This window comes from Lytechinus pictus, chromosome 4, assembly GCF_037042905.1.
Source record: "Lytechinus pictus isolate F3 Inbred chromosome 4, Lp3.0, whole genome shotgun sequence".
Lineage (NCBI taxonomy): Eukaryota > Metazoa > Echinodermata > Echinoidea > Temnopleuroida > Toxopneustidae > Lytechinus > Lytechinus pictus.
In genome coordinates this window covers 13675974-13703644 of record NC_087248.1, presented here as the reverse complement: position 1 = coordinate 13703644, position 27671 = coordinate 13675974, and the positions used below count along the sequence as shown (strand labels likewise).

Below are 27671 nucleotides of genomic sequence, written 5' to 3'. Positions count from 1 at the left end.
GAGGGGAAGACATGGAAATAAAAAAAATATTTCATGTCACTATATAAAATTTTCGCTCGCGCTTCGCGCTCACATTGCCTGTTAGGTGATTTTCATATCTTGTTTTGGAAAATGAAGAGGTTTTACAGGCTAGCGTTCAAACTCACTCGGCACTCCGTTTTGTTGACGATCAGCCATGCATTGAGTCTTTTGTTAACCATGCGATAGCTTATGTGGGAAACCGGTGAAAACACTTTATTCAATGAAATTATGGAAATTCAAGCCTTATTTCAAATAACCAGAACTTTGTTATTTCTTGACCATTTTCTGTAATTGAGGTATCAAATTAAAGAGCAGATATTGAACTTTTAAGATTTGTGATTTTCTTTTTGACATTCAGATACCCCCGCCATGAGTTTTTGGTATCCTTTCTTCAAATTGTTTTTGCTCACTCATGCGTGAATAAGGAATAATCTAAGTAATATCAGATGAAAGAGGAGATTCTATGCTTTACATTGATAGGCCATTTTTCTATTTTATTTGTGATTAAGTTATGATAAATCATCGCTAAATCTCGGTTTCGTTTTTTCTGGGACGCACTGTATAGCTATCCTGTTCACGATTTAAAAAATTGATTAAAATTTTCCATTCTTTATGTAGAAATTTTCAGCTCGCGCTTCGCGCTCGCATCAATTGTTTATTAAATACCTATTCTGTTTAAGTTACAAAGTCTTTAGAATTTCTATTTTTAAGTAAAAATGTCAAAAAATTCAGCTCGCGCATCGCGCTCGCATTATTTGATTTTTAAAATATATAACGTCTTCATGATTAACTGCATGCAGTCTTTAACATGTACCTATTCCACCAGTTCACTTCTGCTCGCGCTTCGCGTTCGTAGTAATAATTTATTTGCATACACATCTTTTTTAGGAAAACAGACATTGCCCAGAATGTTCAAATTATAGGAAAAAATATATAAGATTTCCAAAAAAATTTAGCTCGCGCTTCGCGCTCACATTATATAAATAAGGATTATGATATTATATATTTATGTTGATTTATAAGAATAAAGCTAAGAAGACCACCCCTTCACAGAAACCAAAAATCATCTCCGAGCAGCCGATCGGGGAAAATATGGCTGAAAAATAATTCCGCCCCCCCCCTATTGGCGAAGGCTGGATCCGCCCCTGGAACACCTAACAGGCAATGTGAGCGCGAAGCACGAGCGAAAATTTTATATAGTGACATGAAAGATTCTTTTTATTTCCACGTCTTCCCCTCATCTAATTTTTTTTAACTCGTTTCCTCCTCTTCGTTTTTTTTCTCCTCTCTTTTCCCTCCTTTTTTCTATATCTTTCTTCCCTTTTTCCTTTTTTTTGCTCCGCCAATAGGGGGAGGGGGCGGGCCCCTCGGCCCCCCTCCCCCCTGGATCCGCCTATGCATATGGATAGCAGTGGACATCGTTCTGTCGTTTCATTTTTTTTTCAATTGGTCTAATGCCAACTCGTCTGCTTTCATTTGGTCTACCATCAGTTCGTCCACTATCCACATGGTCTAACTGCCATTTTGTCTAATAACCAAGTTGGTCCAATTGCCATTTATTCCATATGCCATTTGATGTAATTGAACGAAGTGTCAATTGGGCGAAATTAACTTATAAAAGGAAAATAAAATTGATATTAGACCAACTAGTTGTGAGACGAAAAAGTCATAGACGAACTGGTGATTATAGACGAAGTGATGATTGAACTAAATGATTATTGGACCATATGGTTGTTAGGCGAAAAGTTAATGGACAGAATTGCATTAGACTAAGTGAATGTAGATCGACCCTGCAGTGGAGGAATTAGCAGCAGACGAATTGGTTTCAACCCGCATACCGCCCAGACAAGCAAAACAAATTCACGACGAAATTGGCGACGAAATTCACGACGTCGTGAATTTCGTCATGAATAATTCGCGACAAAATTGGCGATTTGGTCTATATTTGCGATGTCCCTTCAGGGCCACCATAAGATCCAGCTGGCACAAAAAGGGTAAAGGTTGTGCTTACTAAGTGTTGAAAATCAATTTGGGTGGAAAAATTGTTACAAAATGCTTGAATATATCCCTTTTATTTCAATTTACTAACAGTGCAAGGGAAATATATGAGAAATGTTTCGCAGGGTAAGTTTGATTTCGCCCTTTCCCATTGACACAGCGTGAAAACGAGCATTTCTGCACAAACAGATTTCTGCGAGCTTGACGAAAATGGACAGTGCTCAATCAAGTGTAACATTTTGTCAAAACTTTTACTTTCATTGGATAGATGAGACCCAAACCCAAGAATATATGTGAAAACATTACCCACATGTTGTATATTATTTAATTCCAAGGGCTTTTTCAATGTGTAATATTTTTTTGATACGCACTGTATTGTCATTATTATTAATATTAAACATGTGAGAAAATGTAAAAAACAATAGCACGTTACATGTCCAGAGTTGAAATCAATCGCAACTCTAAAAATCATGCGCAACTTGATTTTCAACCAATCAACAGCGCGCATTTCCTTTTCCATCAACACGATCAGTGGCAAACTTACAGAATTCCCTTTTCCGACTTTGATGGCTCCCACACTCATATCATCCAGATGACTAGCCATTCGTCACCCGCTTGGGATACGACATAAATAGTCGACCAATGAAATACAAAAAAAAGGTATTTTGTTATGAGGAAAGCAATGTGAATTTTGAATAAAGGTCTGAAACTTATTTTTATTGTTTTTACTTATAGCGTACCTTTTAGTAAAATAACGTGAAGCACTGATGTATTATAACAAAGTATAGCTGTGTGATGGATGCTGTATTAAAATCTATATGCCTAACGGGCAGAATTTATGGTTATTCTTTTTTTTAATTCTTACTTTGGGTGTTGTGAGGTGTAAGTGCGCATTATCAAAATGGTCCATCTAAGATCACGCATAAGATAGCACACTACTGCAATGATCTCGATTCAATTTTTTTTTGTACAATCAAATTTTTCATGAAAATCAGTTAATTGAAACGTCAAGTGAAAAAAAAATCAGAGATGCAATGCGGACGAGTGGATAGGTCTCCGGACTATAAACCACGAGTACCCAGGTTCGAGTCCCAACGCAGCGTCCTTGACAACGCGTCGATCTACATTTGCCACTCCCCACACAGGTGCGATAAATGGGAACCCAGTAGCAATATATTCAACTAGTTTTTCTATGTAAAACGAAATAGAGATTTTTTTTATTAAGACATATTTGTGATAATGTAAACTGTGTGTAAAGGGGGAAGAAGATTAACGGCATCAAAATTGCATTTCAACTCAACTCAAACTCAAAGAAGCCGTACGAGATCATGTTTTAAGAGTATTTTTATTTGATTTTCAAGGATCGCTTATTTGCCACAATGAAGGTGAAGACACATGAGTATTATAAATATGTTCAACGACATGTTAAACATTTCTAACATTTTATTTTATATATACTTCCGCACACATAGCCCGCGTAATAATGTGCCCATAATTGATTTTGCGAGTGCAAGAATAAACTAAATTTAATAAAGGCTGCAAATGCATTTTAGATATAATAAAAACACCATAATTATTTAGAAAAAAGTTGGAAATGTACTTTTTAATTTTTTTTAGTGTAGACACCCCAACTCCAATATATAATAAATAACGAGTCCGATAAAAATGGAAATAGAGGATGAGCAATTTAAGTTGTTCATAATAAAAGTGGGCGAAGAACAGATCGTTGATGAACGCCAGGAAAGTTATTATTTATTATTACTAATATGAGTGCACATCCGACCTAGCCTTTTTCATGGAGAGGGAAAATATGGGGGGGTGGAACTTTTCTAACTTAGGAAGGAAATCCTCAATAATTGCTACTACCTTGTTCTCTAATGGTGATTAGGTCTTTTGAATGATGAAGGTATTTGATTTTGAGAAGTATATCAACCTATTAAAGTGTGCAGTATAAAATGGGTTAAAAACGTCCTGATTCGGAGAATAGATCTTTCGTACAAATTTGAGTAAAAGACGTTCCACATTAACTCCGTCAAATCTTATGCTTATTGCTGATTTTTGTTCAAACGGTTCGAATAATGTTGCTGATCCGTCGTAGTGCTATGTTCATTCCTTACATTCAAGTAAACTTTTTTTGGGGGGTGAACTTGGTCTGCAGTCTGTCTAGCAGCCCGGATCTTCGCGCCATTTCTTCCTTGATTACAGACATATTTCGTCTGGATTTTGACCTGGCATGTGGCCTATAGAGAGAGGAGAAAGAAGAAGTATTTTTAATCAAATATACTTCAATAATGGATTTTGTTCATAAACGAAAGGACAACGATTTTCTTCTTTTATATTTTTGTCATGTGAAGGTGTGTCTAGAGTAAATAGACCCAGCTAGGAAAAGGTTGTGTTTCTTAGTTTAGGGTATATCTTGTCCCATAATTTTTTGCAATTGTGCATGGCTGGAGAAGTGGAGATCGTTTTATGTTACGTATATATCTTGTTTTTAGAAACTAAAGTTCACAAACTTGACAAAATAGTAGTTGGACAAAAGGTAATCATTCTACATTGTCTTTAGGAGTGATTTTTAATAACAGGCGTTCAAGTGGAAATATAAATCCGGCAGGTCCATGGTTCAATCCTCGGCCACGGCACCTAAACCCATGTCCGAGGCATCTCACCAACTGTTCTCATTTATCCTACATTAAAATTAACAATGATTAATGGCAATGTTAGAAGTATTCTTTGTAACAATGTGTGCACTTATTACAAAAAATTGATGATATACATACCATGTGCTTCCTTCAGATCCTGACATATCATCCTGTACTGATGGGTGTTGACAAGTTTGTCGAAAGCATCGTTCCACCATGTCACGAAAGCGGTGTTATCCTTGCGGGTCATCATACCAAACCCTCCAAGGGCACAGCGGTTCGGGAAGCTTGACTGGGTTACCAGCTTCAACTGGCTCAGTATAGGTTCACCATAGCAGAAGGCAGCGTCCACCTAGGGGGATGAAACAAGGGATCGATATTTTGAATAAAGATTCTCCTGCTTTCAATGTGATTTTGTACGAGAATATGAAAACATAATCATACCATAAAATGTCGGCTTTGGAATGAATAGATTAACAAATAATCGAATCAATAAATAATTGTAAATGAAAAAGTTGTAGAAAAAGAATGAATAAATAAATAAATAAATAATGAATAACTAAATAATTAAATATATAAATAAATAAACAAATAAATGAATGAACGATAATCGTGATAATTTATATTAAACACAGTCTAGAAAGGCCTATATGTTGATTAAGTCTCAATGCAACGGTATAACATAAAATGCTCTTGAAAAAAGCATCGCATGAGCCCATTGCCAGAGACTTCTAATTGACATTATGGCCTATGTTTTTTTATGATTCTGTAAATAAATAAATAAATAAACAAAATCAAACAGCTTGTCAAACATGAAGTTTTTTATGGGACCGAGGGGGGGGGTGGTCTTTTGCAATCTAATATTCATGCGATCTTATACGATTGGTTATCGGATATCTTTGTACATTGTGATCGCGTTAGAAGAACTAATTCACAAGTTTAGTTAAACTGATTAATAGGAGAATGAATTGAATTTCGACGCAACGAAAATCAAACAAAGCTTTTGAATGAGCGATTCGGATTGTTTATAGGTAATTTAATTTTTAATTTTCGGTATTGAAAATGTGATGAGATGTGTCCATCTTCACTTACAACAAAATATGTTCCCGATATTTTTTTTCATACAGTACAAGTCTATATAAAATTCAACAAAAATTCATTTGATTATGATATTCTCGTTTTCAAATCCAAAGACTGATACAGCGTATATGCGAATATGACATTAGCATACTAACATCTCCATTGATAACGGCTGCCACCATATCTTCAAGCGTCTGATAGTAGACTATCTGATTGGCTGATACAGACAGCTTGGAACCCTATGGATGAAGAAAGCAAAAAGGATGCACAGCTTTGTAGGTTATGCGATGCCTGTTATAGGTATGGGCAAAGTGGTTGACGAGAATTTAATTTGGATAATAAGAAAAGAAAAAAGACTAAAATATCAATGGACTGCGGTGTATATCTGTAATCCCACAACATGATATATTTACAGGCTGATCAGTGAGTTAGACCATGGACCTAATAGGTCCATGGTTAGACATGTGAGAGTTTCGAGCCCTGAGTCACGCCTTAGTCAATTGGTGGCATGCCGTACACGAAAATAAACGCATTCAGTTTATTTGAAAATAAATCACGCGCACTCATTGATTCCAATAATGCATCACATGTTCATGCTTAGAGAAAATGCCTTCCTCAAAGACACAAGTTCTTTTTCGGTAATCAATCCAGGACCTTTATAGGACGCTTTCGACCACTAGATAATGGCAACTTGAAATGTATATGTAAAGCACTCATACATGGCATTCCCTCAACACACCCTCACACACACAAATAAAACACACCCTCACACGCTCACGCACAAAATCTTCCCAATGGCTTATTATAAACACTCGCGTCGCGGGCGGGTTCGTAATCACTCGGGTTTGGGATTTTTGGCGATATTTTACATTTCGGTGCGATTTTTTTCTAACAGTGTCTTCAATGGGACAAACATGCTGGGAAAATAAAATGAAATTGAAATTCGAGTTTCGTTTTAAGCCGGCAATTAAGTGTATTATATAAAATGTACTCGACTACTGTTTTAACATAATCACATTCCACATATTTGACCTGATTTCTGTTGATTTTGTTTACATCCCACATCGTTATCTCCCATTTACTCCAACATGTACTTCTCTCTCCGCACACTCGGTTTGGTACCGGTACTGAAATGAAGTTATTGGTCACAAACACACGAACTTCTAAGGTCTTCGGTATCCTTAAAAAGATTCTTGTGCAAGTCGTGTTTTTTTTCTTCTTTTTTTTTGCAATGCTTTTCTCTCTAGACACTCTTAGCCTCTTGACACCTAACTTGAATTTCACTGAATCTCTTATGTCTTTGTTGTTGTTGTTTGTTTTTTTGGTCGGTGAAAATCATCCAATGCATGAGCGCGCCAGCGAGGGCTTCAATGACATATTAAATATTCATGATTGAGGCCGAAGATCATAATACTGTTGCTGGAACACGAAACGATCTGGAAGCATTCACTATTTTATTTGGTGAAATGATTCCTACACGTAAATTAGGCCATTGCACGCCAAATTAAACCTTAGAGCCATAGGCGTCGGAAGCGGGAGGGGGCTCCCCCTAAAAAAAGAGAGAGGGGAAAAAGAAAAGGAAGGGAGAGAGGGAGAAAAAGGGAAAGAAATAAAGAAAAAAGAAAGAAAGAAAGAAAGAAGGAAAGAATGGAGACAGAAAGGAGAAAAGGAATGAAGAAAAAAGAAAAAGGAGAAAAGGCTACTTTCTATTTTGCTTTGGAGAATTTCTCCTGAAGTCTGTGGTATTCTTTATAAAGCATAGTAAGGTGCTACAATTTCATTTTCATTATTTATATTGCTTCTCCCTTTCTTTGTGAATTATTCTACACTAACGTAAAAATGGGGGAGGAAAAAAGTGCTGAAGAAGAAAAGCAAGAAGGAAGGAGGAGGAGAAGTTGAAGAAGAAAAAAAAGAAAATGGAGGAGGATATAAGGGGGATAAAAATGAACTGAGAAGAGAAAATTGAGGGAAGGATGTAGAAGAATAAGAGAAAGAGAAGGATAAAATAAGTGGGAAGACTGAGAAGAAAGAGAAAAGGAAGGGAGATGAAAAAGGAGGAGAAAGGGAAGAAATGGAGAAGTAGAAGAAAAGGTAAAAATTGAAAAGTCGAAGAAGAACAGGGAGAAGGAGAAGAAGAAAAAGAAGAATAAGACGACACAATAATGGGAATAAAAAAAGAAGACTGAGAAGAAAGAGAAGTAGGAGGGGGGGGGGAAAGTGCACTCTGGTTATAAATAAGTCCTGGGGACCAACAAAATTGTTCCTTTATAGTAGTCGAGTACATTTTATCTAAGGCACTTAATTGCCGGCTTAAAACGAAACTCGAATTTCAATTTCATTTTATTTTCACAGCATGTTTGTCCCATTGAAGACACCGTTAGAAAAAAAACCGCACCGAAATGTAAAAAAAATCGCCAAAAATCCCAAACCCGAGTATTTGCGAACCCGCCCGCGACGCGAGTGTTTATAATAAGCTTTACCAATAGCCCCCATCCCAGACTCGTATTTATCCCACCCTTATGCATCCACCCCCACCTCCAACCAATACGCACACCGTCCTATTCAACCAATATACACACACCCACATACAAAAGTTGATGGTGGAAGTTGAGGACTTTTTTAATATCGCAAGCTCCTTGAATATCGTTAATATTTTTCTGTCCACAACCGAGGAAAATTATGTGAGAAGAAGAAACCTAATTAGATGGTTAACCAAGAAATTTTCCTAAATAACCACCGGACATATAGTGAATTGATGACACTGTTACAGAACTCCACAGTCATTACGTTAAAGAATATAATTTGGAAACAATTTAAATGATATATGAACCGAAGAAAGCCTCAGTTCGCTGAATCGCTGTCTGTTCTCGTTTTTATTGGGAAGCTCCAGTATAGTCCTAAGACCAAACAATCCAAACCTTCAGATTAGCCTACCTGTATCAGATCGTCAGCGTAACGTGCCAAGCAGTGCTCATCGCTCGAAAATCCGTTCATGAAACCGATAGTGCGCCCGCTCAGGTTCGTCCAATCAAAGTTTGTTGTTGCATTCGCTACATATATCCCCAAGCCTGGCGTTTTACTGTATGATTTGGTGAATGCAAAAGTCCTAGATCGGTCATAGTTGATTCCCCAACCTGTTAAGAGACGACAAAGTAAAAAAACCCTTATAATTAGCTATACACGTACGATGTGAACTGTATAAGAATAGTCTTCCAATTTAAATAACATTTGTATAAGCCCCCAAAAGACAATTTCCACCGGATATAGTATATAATAAGTAGTATAGTATAATAATATAATCAATCTACGACTGTTCAAAGTGCTTCACGATTATTATTACCCGGTCACTGGATTCATAGCATTTCAAGCAGCCTGTTAGGCGCAAACTTGCTAAACCAACCACAATGACGGTTGTTTCCTACCGGTACCCAATTAGCACCTGGGTGAGAGTGGCAAAGTGTGGATTGACGCCTTGCCAAAGGACGCTAGACCATGGTGGGATTCGAACACACGACCCTTTGATTACAAGGCGAGAGTCAGAACCGCTACACCACGGCGCTTCCACATATCAGCCTTGTTTAGTTGATTTACAGTATCAGAAGACGTTGAGAAAGATAACACAAACAAACAAACATAAGAAGAGAAAATGTCAACATTGCAGTACATCTGTAGAAATATTTCGTTGGTGGTTTTTTATTGTTTCAAAAAAGTGCTATTGCCAAATAAGAAGTCATCACATGCTGACCAAATGGTTATTTCATCTATCGTCATTTCTGTATAAATTTCCCCCTCAACAGAATCAGCCAAGTTTAGTATCCAAGTGAAGTAAAACATAAACATTAATTCCAATAAGGATAAGTTATTCACAAGGTGAATCACTCATAGGATTGAGGGCGCTGTTATGCTGAAGCACACGCCTACAATTTTATCTTTGGTCTTCATTTATTTGTCCTAAAATTCTACTTTTTTAATCTATGTTTTACCATAATGGTTGTATCATGTGTGTGAAGTCGACTCTAGTCGCGGATTTGGTGACTGTTTTGGATTGATATTGATAACGACGACATGCATTTTCAAGGTAACTTCTACGTATATGTTCTGGCATTCCTAGCAGCCATAGGCTTACTAATTCTCAACATGGATTTGGCCTACCAAGACGGCGGTTCGAACGTTCAGATAACCCATCTATCTCCGGGTTCTACACGTGAACATTTTGAATATCCCGCCATTGATGATAATAGGACCAGTCAACCGAAGAAATACTCACCCGGATGTTTGAGACTTCTACGTAAACAAGCAAAGGATCGGTTGTCTGAGGATACGTGGAACACGATAAATGAGTTAGGAATTCGTAGGCGTCATCGCGGACGCCGTGCTGGAACTCATATAGTGAGGAGAATTCCAACGATCATTACCCAACGCTTGGATAAGGATAATGATATGCCCCATTTTGGACCCAATTTTGCGAATCTGAAAAGGATTAAACCTGTGAATAAACGAAGAGCAGGCGTAAGTACTTACAACTTCCCTTCCTGTTTGCTTACAAACACTCGTTCTTTGAATAACAAGTTCGATGAATTCTTTGAAATGATCATTGAGTCTGATGTTGACCTTGCCGGAGTAACTGAAACATGGTTCAAAAATAATATGCCTGATGATTCTGTCACCATTCCGAATTATGACCTGTTTCTTAGATCCAGAAATAACCAACGGGGTGGAGGGGTCGCCTTGTATGTGAAAGAGTCCCTCTGTCCGAAAGTTCTAAGAGATGTTGATGTACCTGATGACTTAGAAATAATATGGATTCGAATTCAACCCAAAAGGCTTCCCAGGGCAGTTTCTTCCATCGTTGTTGCCGCCCTTTATTACCCTCCTGGTTGTAATACATCTGACAAACTTATTGATCACATCCATCAAGTGATTGATACAATGTCTTCACGATACCCCGATGTGGGTTTCATAGTAATGGGGGACATGAATGATCTCGACATCTCATCTCTCATCCTAGACCCTAGATTCGTGCAGTGTGTGAATGAACCGACACGGGGCTTACAGACACTTGACAAAATTATCACAAATATCAGCACTTATTATCAGTTGCCGACTGTAGCATCCCCCATAGGAGCGAGTGATCACTGTGTTGTGAAATGGTCCCCTTTGAGAGTGATCACCAGGAAAAACGGTAATATCACCCAAAGTCGTACCACTAGGCCGATGAAAGAGAGTGACATTCGCGAATTTGGGATGGAGATCCTCAACTGTGACTGGTCACCAGTCCTATCTGTTGTACATGTGAATGACAAATGCAATGCGTTCTACTCTATCCTAAATCCTTTGATTGAGACATATTTCCCAACACAAACTGTCAAGCTACACAACCAGGATAAACCCTGGATAACACCTTCTATAAAGTCATTGATTAAACAACGGCAGGCGGCTTTTGCTTCGGGAGAGATGTGCGAATGGCGTCGCTTGAGGAATCGCATTATCCGTGAAATCAAACATGCAAAATATGACTTCTACAACAATCGTGTTAGGAAGTTGAAGAGCTCCAACCCAGCGTCCTGGTATAAACACATCAGGGCAATGACGTCAGGCCGGAATGCATCACCACTTCTTCACATTGAAGGGATTTCCCCTACGGACTTCGAGGCAGTTGCCAATAACATCAACAAGTTCTTTGTGAACATCGCTAGTGATATTCCGAGATTGGACACGTCTAGTCTGCCGTCATACTTACCTGCTGATCGACCACTTCCACTGATCCAGCCATGAGAAGTTTATCGAGAGTTAAAAGCTATTAATCAAAGAAAAGCTCCAGGGCCGGATGGCATCTCGGCTAGACTTGTCAAAGAATTCGCCTATGAGCTTAGTTGCCCTCTCACTGATATATTGAATGCTTCGTTCAGCCAGTCGTTAGTACCAGAATGCTGGAAGAAAGCCCATGTAGTTCCTTTGCCGAAAACATCTCAACCATCTGTGAATGATCTAAGACCGATTTCCTTGACAGATCATTTTGCCAAGGTGGCTGAGAAATTCATAGCCAAATGGACTCTTTCCGATATGGAGAAGTTCATTGATCCTGCACAATTCGGCAACACGAAGGGAATCTCAACCTCGCACTACTTGATCGATTTACTTCAGATGATCCACAGTAACGCAGAAAAGTCGAAAATGATTACCACGATTGTTACAACTGATTTTAGCAAAGCGTTCGACAGGATTAACCACAACATAGCCATTGCCAAGTTGCTTCAAATGAACGTCCGCCCGTGCGCTATCGCGTGGATAGCGGACTTTCTTCACAACAGGCACCAGAGCGTAAAGTATCGCACATCTTTCTCTGATTGGCTAGAAGTTTATGCAGGTGCTCCACAAGGGACAAGACTTGGCCCCATTGTTTTCCTTGCAATAATCAACGATGCGTGCAACAGTCCTAATCCCCCATCCTACTGGAAGTATGTAGATGACCTCACATTGTTGGAGAGTAGAAAATCGTCCGCTCCATCTAATATCCAATCAAGTGTGACCGAGTTAGAACAATGGACTCTCAATAATAATATGAAACTGAATCCCAAGAAATGTTCAAATATGACAGTAACGTTCATGCGTAACCCTCCTCTGCCAATCATTTTATTAATTGAGGGTCAAGAAATTACTCAAACAGATTGTATAAAGTTACTAGGGGTTAATATACAGAGTGATCTTAAATGGTCTTCACATGTAAATGAAATGGTAAAGAAGGCAAACGTGAGACTGCACATGCTGCGAAATCTAATCAGGTTTCGACTGCCAATTGACGATTTGGTTAAAATCTATGTTTCTTACATTCGACCGGTGCTCGAATATCGGGCTTAACTTCTACCCAAGTTGTTCAAATTGAACGTATTCAGAAGCGCGCGTGTCGCATGATTCTAGGATTTCAGTACACTTCCTACGAGAATGCTCTCCAGCGGTGCCGTTTGCCCACTCTGAGTCACCGCAGTGAATGCCTCTGTCTCAGCTTCGCGCAGAGACTCTTGGGTCCTAGCGCGAGGTTCAGACATTGGCTTCCCCAAACACGCGGTGAATCACACTCTAAGAATCTCAGAAACAATAACAAATTCACCGAAGTGCAATGTAAAACTGTTAGGCATAGAAATAGTCCTTTGCCATATCTAATCCGACTATTGAATGCTCACTGTAATTAATATATTTTCAACCACATGTAGTGAATCAGCTTGCAGTGCATGCGTCTTTCTAATTCTCTCATCCTTTTTACGTTTGCATTCCTTTAGTCTTTTTTTTTTTATCCACTTAATAAGTTTCCATCTTCTCTCTTAATTCGGTCTACATTTCTGTCTGTTCTTGGTTTTTTTTCTTTCTTTTGGTTTCCTATTTCATTCTTTTCTTTCCCTCTCTTTTTCCAGTTTTCATTAACTTAATTCTTTTAATAATTACTAATGTTTTTTTTTTCTACTCTCTGTTTTTTTTTTTCGTTTCTCCCTCTCCTCCATTTACTCATCTCTTTCTTTCTTTTTTTTTTCTTTCTTTCTATCTCTCTTTCATTCTTTCCTTCTTAAGCTCCCTGTCTTTCTTTCTTTCTTTCTTTCCTTTCTCTCTCTTCCTAGCTCCATTTCTTTCTTTACCCTTCTCTTCCATTTTATCCCTTCTACTTAGCCTTTTATCTATCTATCTATCTCTACTTTCTATGCCTCTTTTTAACTTTTCTATATGACGCATTGTTAAGAATTCATATGTTAAGACTGTTTTACGTGCTTTTGTCTTGCCCTTGGTTACAGGATCCATTTCACAGGCCTCTGTAGCTGTACATTAGGTTCATTTACATGACTGGAGTTACGTTGTTTTGTAAATTCTCAAATTTTATATAGGAAGTGCAATCAATTAATAACGTATCCATCTGTTGTACAATCGCAATCTCTCTCTCTTTATGACAATCTGTCTTTTTTTTTACTATCTCAATTCACCTCGTTGCTTTTCTCCTTCCTCTCTCCATCTTTCCCTTCATTTCTCTCTCTTTGATTTTCGCTCAATTTCCCTCTCTTTCTAATTCCTATTGTAATTCTCTCTGTCCTTTGCTTTGAGTAAACAACTTAAGATGATGAACCATATTATTTTATTATAACATTTTTAATCAGGTTATTACGGGAAAGAAAAAAACGAGTCTTGCCATTCAGATGTGAATTTTTTAATTAATCTGTACGATTTTTTTTTTTTTTTTTTTTTATTTTTTTTTTTTTTACAGCATTTTACAACAAATGCATGTACTATCAGTATCAATTTATTATTTAATTTAATTTATATCGTGATATAAGTGTATTTAAGATGTAGAATTTGTGTAAATTCAGTTGTTCTTTGTTTGATATTGATTGTATTTTTTATGTAAATGATTGTAAAGGGTAATGCAATTCGGCTTTTCAGCCGCTATAGACACCCTTGTTGAATTAAACCGCTTTAAAAAAAAAAAAAAAAAAATTCAGGACCTAATATTCCAATGGCAAAGTCAGTTGATAATTGTTGCAATTCGAAATTTGCTTTTCCAAACCGTTTCTAGAAATGTATTTGCAACTTGACTTTTAACCAATCAAAGGCGCATATCTGCGTTCGAAAGTTAAGAGTTTAAACAAATTCTTTGTGTAAAGGAAACAAATATGAAATATTGAATAAGTGAAATATTGATTAGTTTTATTTACCACAATCATCTGAGATTTACTGGAAGCTTTCCAAATTTTGAGATTACTATCTCTACCAATTTGGCCATTTTTTAAAATTCCTTTTGTGAATTGTGTATGATTCTTGTATTCCAAAATTGCTCATTTCTTATATGCACACGCTGTTTCGGTTTTCTTACACAAAAGGTATCCTAGGTTATGTATTGTAAATATGCTGGCATTTAACAAATGAAGTATATTTTCTTGAAAAAATATTAATATTCACCTGTACATGCATCGTACCAACGACCTAGAAGTCCCTCGCCTCCTCGTGGCCTATTGCCAGCAGTAGAAGACCAACATCGTTCATAATCATCGTATATCAACTGGCAATTCTTGTTGGCAATATTGCAAACTGTAATGAAAGATAAGGGAAATCGATGAACGCTAAAAAGCAAATATTATGTTATGCTGGGTCCGCTGGGAAAACAGCTTACAGCTGAGGGTGGCTACCCCGGGTAAATAAGAGTTTTTATCATTTTCATCACTGTTGCTGTTGTTATTATTATTGTTATTATTTTTATAATTAATATTAATAATTATTATCATCATTATTATTATTATCAATTTTTATATTATTATTATTATAATTATTATTACTTTTGTTATCATTAGTATTATTATTATTATCATCATCATTAGTATAAGGCCTATTACACGGCAAACACTTGGGTGTTGATTAAGCACCAACACCGGAACATATTATGTCCACACCAGAGAAGTGATACACAACACCAGTTTGGTTTTGGTCTAACATCAGATAGGTGATTATACAACACCATTTAGTATTAAAACAGCATCGGTATGATGCCAAACGTGTGTTGTTTCAATACTTCTCTGGTGTGGACATACAGTATATAGATACCTGGCTGGTGTTAAATTGACACCGGCGTTTTTGCAGTGTATTATCATTATTATTATCGTCATCCCCAATCATTCGGTCATGCAAAGTGTATCAAGTTAGAGAGTAGCCCCTAGAAAAGTCAGAGGGCATCAGCCCGTTAAGCCGCCATTACCCCCCTCGCTCACGCTACACTCTTAAAAAGGATTGAAGGCCTGTTCAAAATAATCACTGTGTTGGTATGTGTTCGAACGCCAAACACTGTCACAATTGACCAATTTATTGTTTAAATTTAACCAGAGTTTGGGTTGATATTGATCATTTTTATCGGTACACTGCAAAAACTCGGGTGCTGATTTAACACCAGCCCGGAATCTTTATATGTCCACACCAGGGAAGTATTGAAACAACACCAGTCTGGAATCAAACCGATGCTGTTTTAATACTAATTGGTGTTGTATAAACACCTATCTGGTGTTAGACCCAAACCAAAACGGATGTTGTTTAACACTTCTCTGGTGAGGACATAATAGATTTCGGGCTGGTGTTAAATCAACACCAGAGTTTTTGCAGTGTATGACACATATTATATTCACCAAGAGATTTGGTTACCATGGTTACTTTGACCGATCCTTGTTAAGAGTATCCAGCTGTACATCAACAAACTTAAAAAAAAAAAAATTTTGTTCATGATCATGATCATAATCACTTGTCGACCATGTTTTCATAATGAAATGTACTTTATGCGTTTCCCTTTCAAATTTGTAACATCGCAACTGGTCATAATTTTGAAATAGATAAATGAAGCGCTTGACAAGTAAAAACCTATAATCTAGTTCAAAATGGTTTTAACATGGGTCTTGATATCGTTTAAAAATAAAATAATCAGAGAAAAATCAAGAAAAAAAAAGCACCCGGGAAAAGCGCAAACATTTGCAGGCAGCGGTAAGCTCTTACATCGCATTTTTTTTTAAAACCCGACATCAGGGTTTACAGTAAAAAATGCCCCCTTCCAGATTTTGACGCTTATACACCAACAAACATGCCGAAAAGTTTCCATCCCCTCCCCTTTTTACGTTTTTTGCGGGCTTTTTTGCCACTTCTCCATTACTGCAAATCATCAAACTACCCACTGCTTTGTAAACGCAGAAATTTGTTACCCTAATATTTTTACACCATCGGTGTTAATTTGTCATGTATACAGTCTTCAGCTAGAATTTTCCCCCACCATGATACTCCCGATGAATTGCACGTCTGTGTCAAGTCCCCCTCATCCCCCATGCACTCCTGTCCCTGCAACCCCCTTTGCCCTCCTCCTTCACCCCCTCTCTCTTTCTAATTTTATACACGCTGTGTATAAATATGTACATATTTTATATTCTCTATGTGTGTCAAATCCCATTTTCATTGTACTTTGAACACATTGTTAACATGGATATAATCAAAGTTATTAATTGCCAGCCAAACAGACAAACCACTTCAAATGGCTTCCTTTTCAAAATTCAAAGGCGGATGGCTTAGGAGAATGAATAGTATGATATCATGATGTGTATAACCAAGCAGAGAATATTGTGCCAGTAAATAATGGGAGATTGAGGTCTCACACATTCGTTCGGTACGTCCTTACCCATTCGGTCAAAGGAAAAGAAAACCCTTATAGGAAAATGAATTGATTGAAAATGAAGGATATAGAGAGCAAAAAAAAACCCCATCAAAGTCGGTTCCGAAATGAGGAAGTTATAAAAAGTCAACATTTACTTTTTATGGCGATCCTAAATTGGCAACGTTGCTTCAAAGTAAAATGTGACTACTCTCCACGCATGTTACACACATATTTTTACATTTCCCCATTATCTCCCCAGGTGCAAATCGTCTCATTCATGTTATATTCTTATCATTGTGAACAAGTATTGGTCTCATGAAGACAGATAGCATCATTATAATAATATAGTATATTAAGGCCAGTTTGAGAATCGACTTTGAGAAATTAAATTTCTGGTCTGTATCGACTCTATACATTAAAAGGGATATACCCCCGATATTCTATTCTCCTTTAAACATGTTCAAAGCCAATGCCAAACGTACACATCATGCCCCCCATACCAGACCTCCCTCTTTTCACCTTCTCTTATTAGAAGGTGAAAAGAGAGAGGACTGGTATATTCGTGTGTATACTATCATGACTGGTAGTAATAGTATCATGACTTAAAAGAGTGAGTGTAGGGTTTTCCGAACGAATAGAACAAATAACTACTAGCGTCTAGTTCTAGGCTAGAGCTGTATCAAAGTTCGTCTACGTTATCATGGTTATGACATGCATGACAAGTTCCTGATCAATGCTTCCATTTCCTTGCATACTAGAAGAGTATTCATTGCAATCATGGCGTCAACGTCTGCTGGCCAAAAATCATATTTTGTGGAAAATAACCAAATGATTAGTGAACTCGAGGATCAAATCCAGTGTGCTATATGCCAGGAACGACTGAATAACCCTCGGGTCCTAGATTGCTTGCACAGTTTTTGTGAGGATTGCCTGAAACGCAGTCATAGATTGTCAACTCGCGAATTTATGGACTCGGATTCTGAATCCGATGAAATTGATTACCCGGTCATCAAGTGCTCATACTGTCGTGCAGTAACTGAGTTGCCAGAGAGTGGAGTTTCGGGTTTAAAAGCAGACTTTCGTGCAAATCGGATTAGGGAAATACTGGATGCTTTTGAGAAACGAAAAAGAAAATTTGCGGAGAGTGAATATTGTTGTGAGATATGCCCGTCAAGTGGGGAATCGGCCCCTGTTCCAGCGTCGGACTACTGCCAGAACTGTGGTCAGTTATTCTGTGAGCAGTGCAGTAGAGTACACAGAAGGCTAACAGATACGAAAGATCATTTCGTGGTGAAAGTCGCCGATCTCATGGTGGGGAAGGAGAAACTTCGGAAAACTGAGCACGAAAATGCGACTTTCAAGATGTGTCGTCAACACGCGGGAGAGCTGCTGAAGTATTTCTGCCGAGTTTGTAAGATCCCCGTTTGTTTGCTCTGCTCTACATTTGGAAATTGTATATCCCACAAGAAGGAGGTCAGTCAGTTAGGTGAAGCTGTCACGGAGATGTCGGGTATTGTTGAGATACTTACTGACCAGCTGAAGCACAGGCAGCGATTGATTAAAGAAATGCTGACTAAAACAAATGCAGTTATCATGACCACAGAGAACAGAAAGAAGGAATTCATTCAACAAATGATTGTGAAACATCAAGCATTTATCAGTCAAATAAAGCAGAAAATGCAGAAAGAAGTGGACCAAAGGGATAGGCTTTTTAATGGTAAAATTAGTAAAGTCCGAGGCATAGGTGAAGAGATACAGAAGATGAACAAAAAGTCAGATGATGCGCTGCATCTTGTTGATAATATTCGAAGGGAACCGAATGCCCATGGAACTGACCTAGTCACGGTTTTGGGATGTCTACAAGGGGCCTTGCAGATCATCACTTCAGAACAGATTAATGCAATGAATCGAGACTTATCCAAAGTTGAAGATGATGTGCAACAGATGCGTCCAACGCATATGGCTTTGCGCGAGCCTACACGAGGCGCTGTGGAAAACATGGAGCAATCTGCTCCAGGGAGAAGGACGCCATTAACTAGATCAGCTAATGATCAGGGCCACCAAGCTCGGGAGGAAGCAGCGCGAGGATTTTTCCTGCATCGGTTACCTTACTCTGTTGGGAACACCCAGAGTTTGAACATCCAGCATCCGTTTGGTGTTTCACGTCCTGCTCAAGAACGGCAAAGCGAGCCTGAGGTAGCTACTATCTACCAAGGACCAGTGGGCATTGGCACAAGACCGATGGGGCGACCGTTACAGGCGCGAAGAGTTCGCTCCATTTCAACGATTTTGAGCGGACCTGAAGCAACATCACAATCAGTTGATAACCCAACCCCAGAAGCTACCAGACGGTTTAATGGATCTAGCTTCACCTCTCCACAAACCATTGCAGATGACTTGCATCATCGACAATCAACAGCCCCTGTTGAATATTCCACTGCTCCTTTTCAGATTCCTCTCGAACCTGTCTCTTTCCCCAGTTGTTCTCCTGCTCCTCATGCTCCGGGATCACCTACTGTAAATGATGCATCCCAATCATCTGTTAATGAACAGCAACTATTATATTCTGGTGCAGTTGCTCCATTTGGGCAACTTCCTCATCTTGAAAGAATAAGGGACATACCGGACATGCCCGATCTGGGTCCAGATCTCTCATTCTAATCCTGACATAACCTTAAGATACAGTGGCAACATATTTCCTGCATTTTTATACGGATTTGATATCTTGTTAACCCAATTTGGTCTCTTTACCTCAACACCAAACTTTCGTACAAAATTTCCATGATATCCTTGTCTTTGGTTAGTCTGTTAATTGTCAGGGAATGATAAATTGACAATTATGACAAGCTTTATGAAATGGTGACCAGGATATCAGTTGAGCACCAAGACCTTGTCTCTCAGTCTCTTGTGGAAAACAAATCAGCTTGCTGACTTTTTGACTCAGTAGATAATCTTTCAAGTGTTGTCCTGATCCAAAGCCGGCTTTGGATCTCAAAAACATGAATATTGTCCCATTGGATACATTACTTCGGTGATAACCATTGTTATTCACACTCTCATGAGAGTTTCTGTCACCAGGTTTTGGTGGCCTCCTTCATTTTTTCCTTAAAATTATTAAGGATAGTGTAGATTACCATAGAATTCCTACTTATGGTTAGATTGATATCGATTGGTAACCTCGTTGATTTGCAGAAGCAATGTCCTTATATTTCACCTGAGTATTACAGGATTAAGTAATTCAAAATTCACATTCAGTATAACCTATATTCACGCTATTGATTACCTTTGGAAATTCCAATAAATAACTAGCAATCCAGACGCGTGTAGTGTATTGTAATTTCTACAGACATAAGTATAGTCTATATAAACTACATGTATAATAGTTGATCCGTTTACCGCTATCTGCTACTTGACTGTGTATACATAATTAAAATATTCCTTCAGTGTAATGGCACTAGAGTTATTGTAAATTCCAACATATGATATTTAGTACATTTATTTAGTACATTTAGCCCTATTGTTCTTAATTCAAAGATAGCATGGGAATATTTGGCATAATATCACATGCGATTAATTTCATTATTAATCAATGTTAATACAATTTGACTTCAGTCATATCTGAAATATATTGATTATTTATTCAAATGGGTAGGCCTATAGGAGTATAGGGCAAGTTTTTTTATTCATATATTCATAATTCATTCATATAACAGGTGCCACAGAACGGGTTTGAAAGTAGGAGGCTAAGCCAAAGTGGGGGGGGGGGGCTTACCATGCAAAGAAAAATCAGATGGTAATTTTTACGTTTTTGTACACGATTTTGGAAAAAAAATAGAGGGGGGGGCTGAAGCACACCCAGCCCGAGCCCACCCCCCCCCCCCCGTTTGCACGGCCCCTAAGTAATACTTGTAATCTGTAGGAAATACCCTACCAATAATTTGGAACAAAATACCAACTATGCGTTTAATATAATCCTATTCAGCTTTTAAAAATGACCAACACTTAATTTGTTTTCAAAGTATAAATGATAATTAACCCAACCGTTTTCTTCTTTGTATCTTGTACAGTGTTTCTTTGTCTCTTTGCTCGTTGCTTCTTTTTTATCCCCGTAACTTTCTGATGTAAAATATATCAACATGAAGTATATATATTTCTCTAGAACCTTTATTTTGCAAAGCCATATAAGATTTTTTCCAAAGGTTATCATCCTTTTCAATTATTAATCTACTGTAAATGAACATTCTTTATGTATTATTGTACACATTTCGAGATTTTTACATACAGTGTATATATACATTTTTTTAATACTTGTGGGAATATTTTAACGAGAATGAAATAAATAAATAAATACAGTTACTATATGTTTATGTTTCCTCATTCTCAGCCTTCATTAATGCATCTGTGCATGGACCTACTAGTAGGTCCATGATCTGAGTTAGTTTTCATTTAAATGAATAATTGCTTTATAAAGGAGGAAGTACGGGATAAAAAATATTATGAATGATTCAACCAGCCATCCATACAACTCACATAAAAGAGAAATAAGTTATGTATTCGTATGTCATTGGAAAATTCCCGCAATCGTTACCCACGGCTCCCGGTATGTCGCATTTCTCTTTTATATGTTTTGTCTGTTTGATTCAGTAAATGGAATGCATTTTGCCGTAGGTTGTTTGATGTTTATCTAAATATGATTTGGGATAATTCAGTATTTTTTTTCTCTGCGGGCGATGGAAATTGCAATACGAATGTATGATGATTAGAATAAATACTTTAAAAATCGGGATTGATCTTAATGTATATGGTACATTTTGTGCACAATGGCATAATTAAACCTAAATTGTTGGTATGATACGTTTGTCATGCACATTCTGAAAATAGGTTGTTTTAAAGATATCATTCCAGCTTCTTAATGTTTCAAATAAATTGTATATAATGCGGTTACACTGTTGGTTGGTTCTTGTCAATAATTCTAATAGGTTATATTCAATTAGAGTATGAGCCTGGTTTTAGTAGGCGAGGCAAGGAAAAATAATATCAAAATTTATAGATTGGATTTAAAATTGAAATGTCAGTTTTGTTTGTTTTTATTACTGCGTTCAAGATAATACAATAAATAATATCAAATTTGCTTACATACACAATTTACACAATCCATGATATAAACAATATAGTCACAATACAAAATAAATCCAAAATAACGATGTGAGCATAAAGTTCCCTTTTAACCAAAAAAAATAATTATATATATATATATATATATATATATACACATGTATATATATACATAATGCTTGATTTATTTACGCCTATATATATATATATATATACATATATATATGTATATATATATATATATATATATATATATATATATATATATATATATATATATCAATTAATGAACGCAGGAGACCGCGTAGATTCGAGTTGAACAGTATGACCATAGTAGGATCCATGGTATGACAATGAACATGGTCACAATGACATATTGATATCTGTTTAAATTGTATTCATCACATGTGCCCTGAAATAATTTTCAAAATGTTATTTCGTGAACCTACTCCACTGTCATACACGCAAGTAACTGGCCATTGTCATATAAGGGGGGGGGGGGGCGTCAATCAAAGACAAAAGTGTTTTAGCTTATAATCAAATAAAATGTTGGAACGGTTCCAAAATGATAATTGAGGTGACATACTCCCTTTTATTTGTAAATATTTTAGGGTTTAGTTTCCTCTTCCTTTTTCTGCCCTGGTTTGAAATTCTAAACTGAACATCCTTCATATCAGTTGAGGGTCTCATCCTGTTTTTAATCAGTTCCGAGGGAAAGAAAATATTGGTAAAATACTTCACACAATCCATGTAATACACAGTAAAAACGCTGTTTAAGATTTTATACAACGTTGTTTACTATATGAACCTTACAGTATTTGTTTAACCGTTTAATCAATCATTTTTAATTTGTTGAAGATTAGATATTGAAAATTAACCTTTGTTGTTTAAGATTCAAACACTTGTTTAAACTGTTTAAACAATTACTGTTAGGTTCATATAGTAAACAGCGTTGTATATTCTTTTTACTGTGTACCTTTATAATAGCTTGTGATTTTGTAGTCTTATTCTGTGTTAGTCATATACCTTGGTCACATTTGTTCTACGGCGGCCGTACGGCGAGTCGAAAACAGCCGTTTTAACATTTTGTGTACCAACTACATATAGGTGGTTTGAATTAAAATTAATCAAACGGCTGTTTTCGACTCGCCTTACGGCCGCCATAGATCAAATGTGACCAAGGTATTAATGTTAAGGGGAAGTTCACCCTGACAAAAAGTTTGTTGTAAGAACAACAGAAAAAAATAATACAAAATATTGCCGCAGGTATGAGATAAATCCGTCAAAGAATAATATGTTATTAGGATTTTAATTATTTGATATATGACGTCATATGCAAGCAGCTTTCCTACATATCTTATGGTAAAAAAATCAATGACATGTCATTTTCTCAGAAAATTTAAAATGATTTTTACTGTATCTTCATTATACAGTATCAATAGACACATTATTTCACACCCGTTCCTGAAACGAAAGCAAAATAAGTCATCACAAACCATTTTAAAAAATGCATGCGTTTTATATCCTTGTCATTGATGTTGATCATTCAGCCCATTTTACAACGACGTCATCATCCGTGCAATTTTTTATCCATACGATTTTGTCCATTTAATTACACGCGCGCACCGAGACCCCAGGCCAGCCCCGGGGCACCACAAGTAAAAACCATGGTAAAAACACTTGTTTGCAGCGCCGCGGTATGTACACGACGATAATCAAGAGGCCGAGCTCACACTGTGCAAAAGAGCATATTTTGCATCAAAATCCATAAATCTAAAATGACACGGATCTTATTTTTAGGTGTCATATACACCAAATAAAGATTTTTTTCGTTCGTGGAAGTGATACTTCATTCGGTGAAAGGTGAAATGAATGATCCATTTAACTCGGCTATGCCTCGTTGAATGGATAATCTTATCTTTCACCTCATGAAGTATTCTGTCCATTGCACGCATATACATTAATTATTTGTAGAACATATGGGACAGCTGCTCGTTTATGACATCAAAAGTCTAAAACTTGAAATTCTAATAATTTTTTTTATCTTTAATGGATTTTCCTCAAACCTTCACCAACATTTTTTTTAATGATGTTCGTGCTATATTTACAACCAACTTTTCTTAAGGGCGAAGTTCCCCTTTGGAAATAATTTCAAAACAATATCGCCTGAGTTATCATATAGGCCTACGCTACTGAAATGAAAAAAATGTGTAAAAATAGTTTTGGAATAATAATTACCAGCATTGATGATGTCGACATTGTAGCCCTTTATAGTTCCTGATGATTCGTCTCTGTAAATGCATACAAATTATTGTGGAATAAACTACAAATCAGTTACCATAATTTTGAAAAGGGCTATCTATTTGAGTAAGTAAAATCTCATTCAAATAAGTGCTATGTTTCTATTTATCGGAGTGGTTTTCATTCGTTTAGTGCAGATGATCATACAACATACTTTGCCATATTTTATATATATGTATGTATATACATATCTTAATTACATGATCATTTGTGCTATTTATAATACATGCATGCAAAGTAAAAAAAAAAAAAAAAACCTTACAAGTATTCTCGATTGACACCATAATGACCGATGGCAAATGTCCATACTCTATCGTTGGACCAAGGAAAACCACCCGGGAAACCTGCATGGAATAAAAAACAAGAAAGCTAAGACTTGAGCTTACTATCGAACCATAATATTTATCAAGGGGTATATAATGATGTCCTACAATAGGCCTACATGTAAACATATCCTTAACGTTGACATTATATACCCGGGATTCTCTATTCAGGTGATTAATGGAGATCCTTTTTTGGATGCGAACATCAATGATAATGGTTATTAGGGCTTAGCAATTTGACTTGACGGTTCATCGCTGGAATAAAAATCAGTCAAAATTACTAGTTAATCGCGTCAGCTGGATGAAACTGTTATTCTAGTCATATTTAACTATTTTCTTGTCGTATTTCACTAGAACAGAGCTATTTCTGACTAGAAAATACGCTAGATATGTGACTAGACATATCAGTTGCACCCAACTGACTATTGATTTAGTCAATTTGACTTTGTTTTTTGTTTTAATAGTTTTGTTTTAACCTTTACCGACATTTATCCCTCCAATATTAGTGGATCAAACGTAGGCCCATACCTTTGTGAAAGTTACGCATACTCCAATTAATACTTAATTCACAAATCAAACTTATTGTCTTCTTAATTTCTGTTTCGACTTGACTCCATATTTTCATAATTCCCCGGGTATATCTATTACACACAGGCACACACACACACACACACACACCCTTACAACCACCCTGCCAGCCCATCCTCTCAAGCACACGCGCGTGCACACACACACACGCACGCACACACACATGTTTGGTTTGAAACACATCTTTTATGGTGATAATCATCATTGGTACAAACAATGATGAACAAAACTAAGTACCAAATATTAGAAAGTTCATGACGTACTCTGTCCGTTAAACTCCTGTTCATATTCTACCTCCAGATGTCCTGGTTTGGCGAGGCTTACCAGGGCTAAAACCAACGCCCCGACGGCGACCACCACCACCACAACGACGATGATATCCTTTGCTCGCTGGCAACCCTGATCGGGATACGACCTCCTCCTGTTGAGGTCATCGTCGCTTTCAAGCCGGTGACGGGGTAGATCCGAGAGAGCTGTGGTAGACATGTTTGGTTATCAACGGACTGACTTCAACGTGCAGAGTGATGTGACGATCGAAACATAACCATGAAGATGAACTTAACAATGGAAACTATATTTTACCCTAGGATGCCCTTCCGACCTGGATACGGATGGTGCCAGGGAGTGCTATTAATTACAGAGGATGTTAAACCCGACCTTTGTACAACTTTCTTCTCGTCCATTTTATTGTTCAATTTGTTTCGATCGCTAGACGTTGTTTTCTTTCTTTTTTGTTTTGGTTTAAGCAGCTAGTGTTTTTTCACACCTTTTATTCGATTAGTCCCCATCCGGTCATTTATCTTAAACTTTATTATTTGTATGGAACTCTTTATATTAAAACTGATAATTCGTGTTAGGTTTCGAGATAAGTATAAACATCAACCACTCCTCCTCTTAAACATGTTGCTCCACTTGAGGTTGCCCCCCGCCCCACACAATATTCTTTTTCTTCAGCAGCCCCCGTGTTCTTGGTTTCCGTGAAATCTGAGCGGTATGTGATTCTTGTTTTGTTTTGTTTTAATGTCTTGTGGACTTTGTTCTCATGTTGTTAATCTTGGATACAATGAGGAATTCGAAACCAAGACAGTTCAGAGTTCTTCTTTTAGTCTGACTAGCAGTGATTGCAATTGACCTTGTTTATTTTACTCTTACTTTCTTTTGTTTATTTTGTATATAAATGTTAGTAATTCTGTGTTTGCTGTTATGCAGGGCCCCCATCTAAAACGGTATTTCGAGCAGTGATGAAGCTACCCCGCTGAAATAAAACTAAATAAATAAACAAATGAATAAATAAATGTATCAATACACTTTTACGAAAGATAGGATGTTGGATTATTACTGAACATGGTGAATGTATTCAAACTCGATCATAAGAGTAATACAGCCCTATAATGAATTACAGACAAAACGTATTTTATGTTTTGACATTGGACATGACAAGGCTTTTTTTCCCCATGTAACTCGTTCTTCTATAAAAGCAATACACCAAAACGCTCCCTACCTCATGTACTTTGTGTTGATGTATGGATTATACATCTTCAATCAATTTCATTTTCTAACCCTACTGTATAGAATAATTTGCAAAGTGATTTGAGAAACATCCACAGTTGAAAAAATATTCAGCAAATTGTTTAAAAGAATGCTGCTACAAGAATATGAAAAATAAGATAATATAATATACTGCCTAAACAAATAATTTCTTTATAAAGATTTTGAGAATAATTAAGATCTTTTCTCTGTATATAGTGTTAACATCACGTTCGTTAAAGATGACTGCAATTATCTGATTCAGTTATAAGTATAATTGATCCTAATTTGATGTAAAAATATTTTGATTAAGTTGAATTATTGTTCAAACTGTAAATGGCATTAAACGGAGCTAACCTCGATAAGCAGTTTGCTATCATGTTAGTTCCAATTATCAAATGTTCTTGTCATATTCTGTTTCATGTAGATGTACTTGACAGCGAAATTTGGTTATGAATGAATTCTAACTTCAAATTTGTTGTTTACCCTCTACTGAGAAGTCAGAATCCTGAAAAAAACCTCATTAACCACAAATGCATATTTTTAAAATTAAATATTTTGTAAACAAGGATACCTTCCGTGCTTCCACGTTTTTGAAGAGTGTACATTTAACCACCTCTATATGTACAAGTATAAAACGGCTCAGTTTTAACAAGATTATCCATAAAATAAAAATAAGTGCATGGAGCAGAGTCTCGATAACTACTGAAAATTTATTACTTTTTTACAAAGTTATTCTGCTACTTATCAGTCAATGTGTATGCGATAAATTTGTATAAGGGGGGGGGGGGAACTGGTCGTTCTATCTAAATAACGGAAAATTCTAGAATTTAACTAAAATAAAAGAACATTTTTTATGAATGTGGATATTCATGGCCTTGGAAAGCGGGGATGCTGGGGGTTCTGATCGAAGCAGAACTAAAA

General features: G+C 36.8%; 2 protein-coding genes across 2 annotated transcripts; one reads left to right on the top strand and one right to left on the bottom strand.

Moving 5' to 3' along the window:
• Positions 1–3347: 3347 nt before the first annotated feature.
• Positions 3348–25906, bottom strand: LOC129258977 (arginine-binding periplasmic protein-like). The gene is made up of 8 exons (XM_054897238.2): positions 25484–25906; positions 24572–24653; positions 24247–24299; positions 14676–14804; positions 8673–8872; positions 5894–5977; positions 4797–5010; positions 3348–4259 (listed from the first exon to the last, which is right to left on the bottom strand). The coding sequence occupies exons 1-8, from the start codon at positions 25704–25706 to the stop codon at positions 4219–4221; spliced, it is 1026 nt and encodes a 341-aa protein (XP_054753213.2). The 5' UTR covers positions 25707–25906; the 3' UTR covers positions 3348–4218.
• On the top strand, positions 17646–21953 carry LOC135153877 (E3 ubiquitin-protein ligase TRIM71-like). The gene has a single exon (XM_064098437.1). It carries the CDS (start codon positions 17671–17673, stop codon positions 19552–19554), a length of 1884 nt encoding a protein of 627 aa, XP_063954507.1. The 5' UTR covers positions 17646–17670; the 3' UTR covers positions 19555–21953.
• Positions 25907–27671: the final 1765 nt, after the last annotated feature.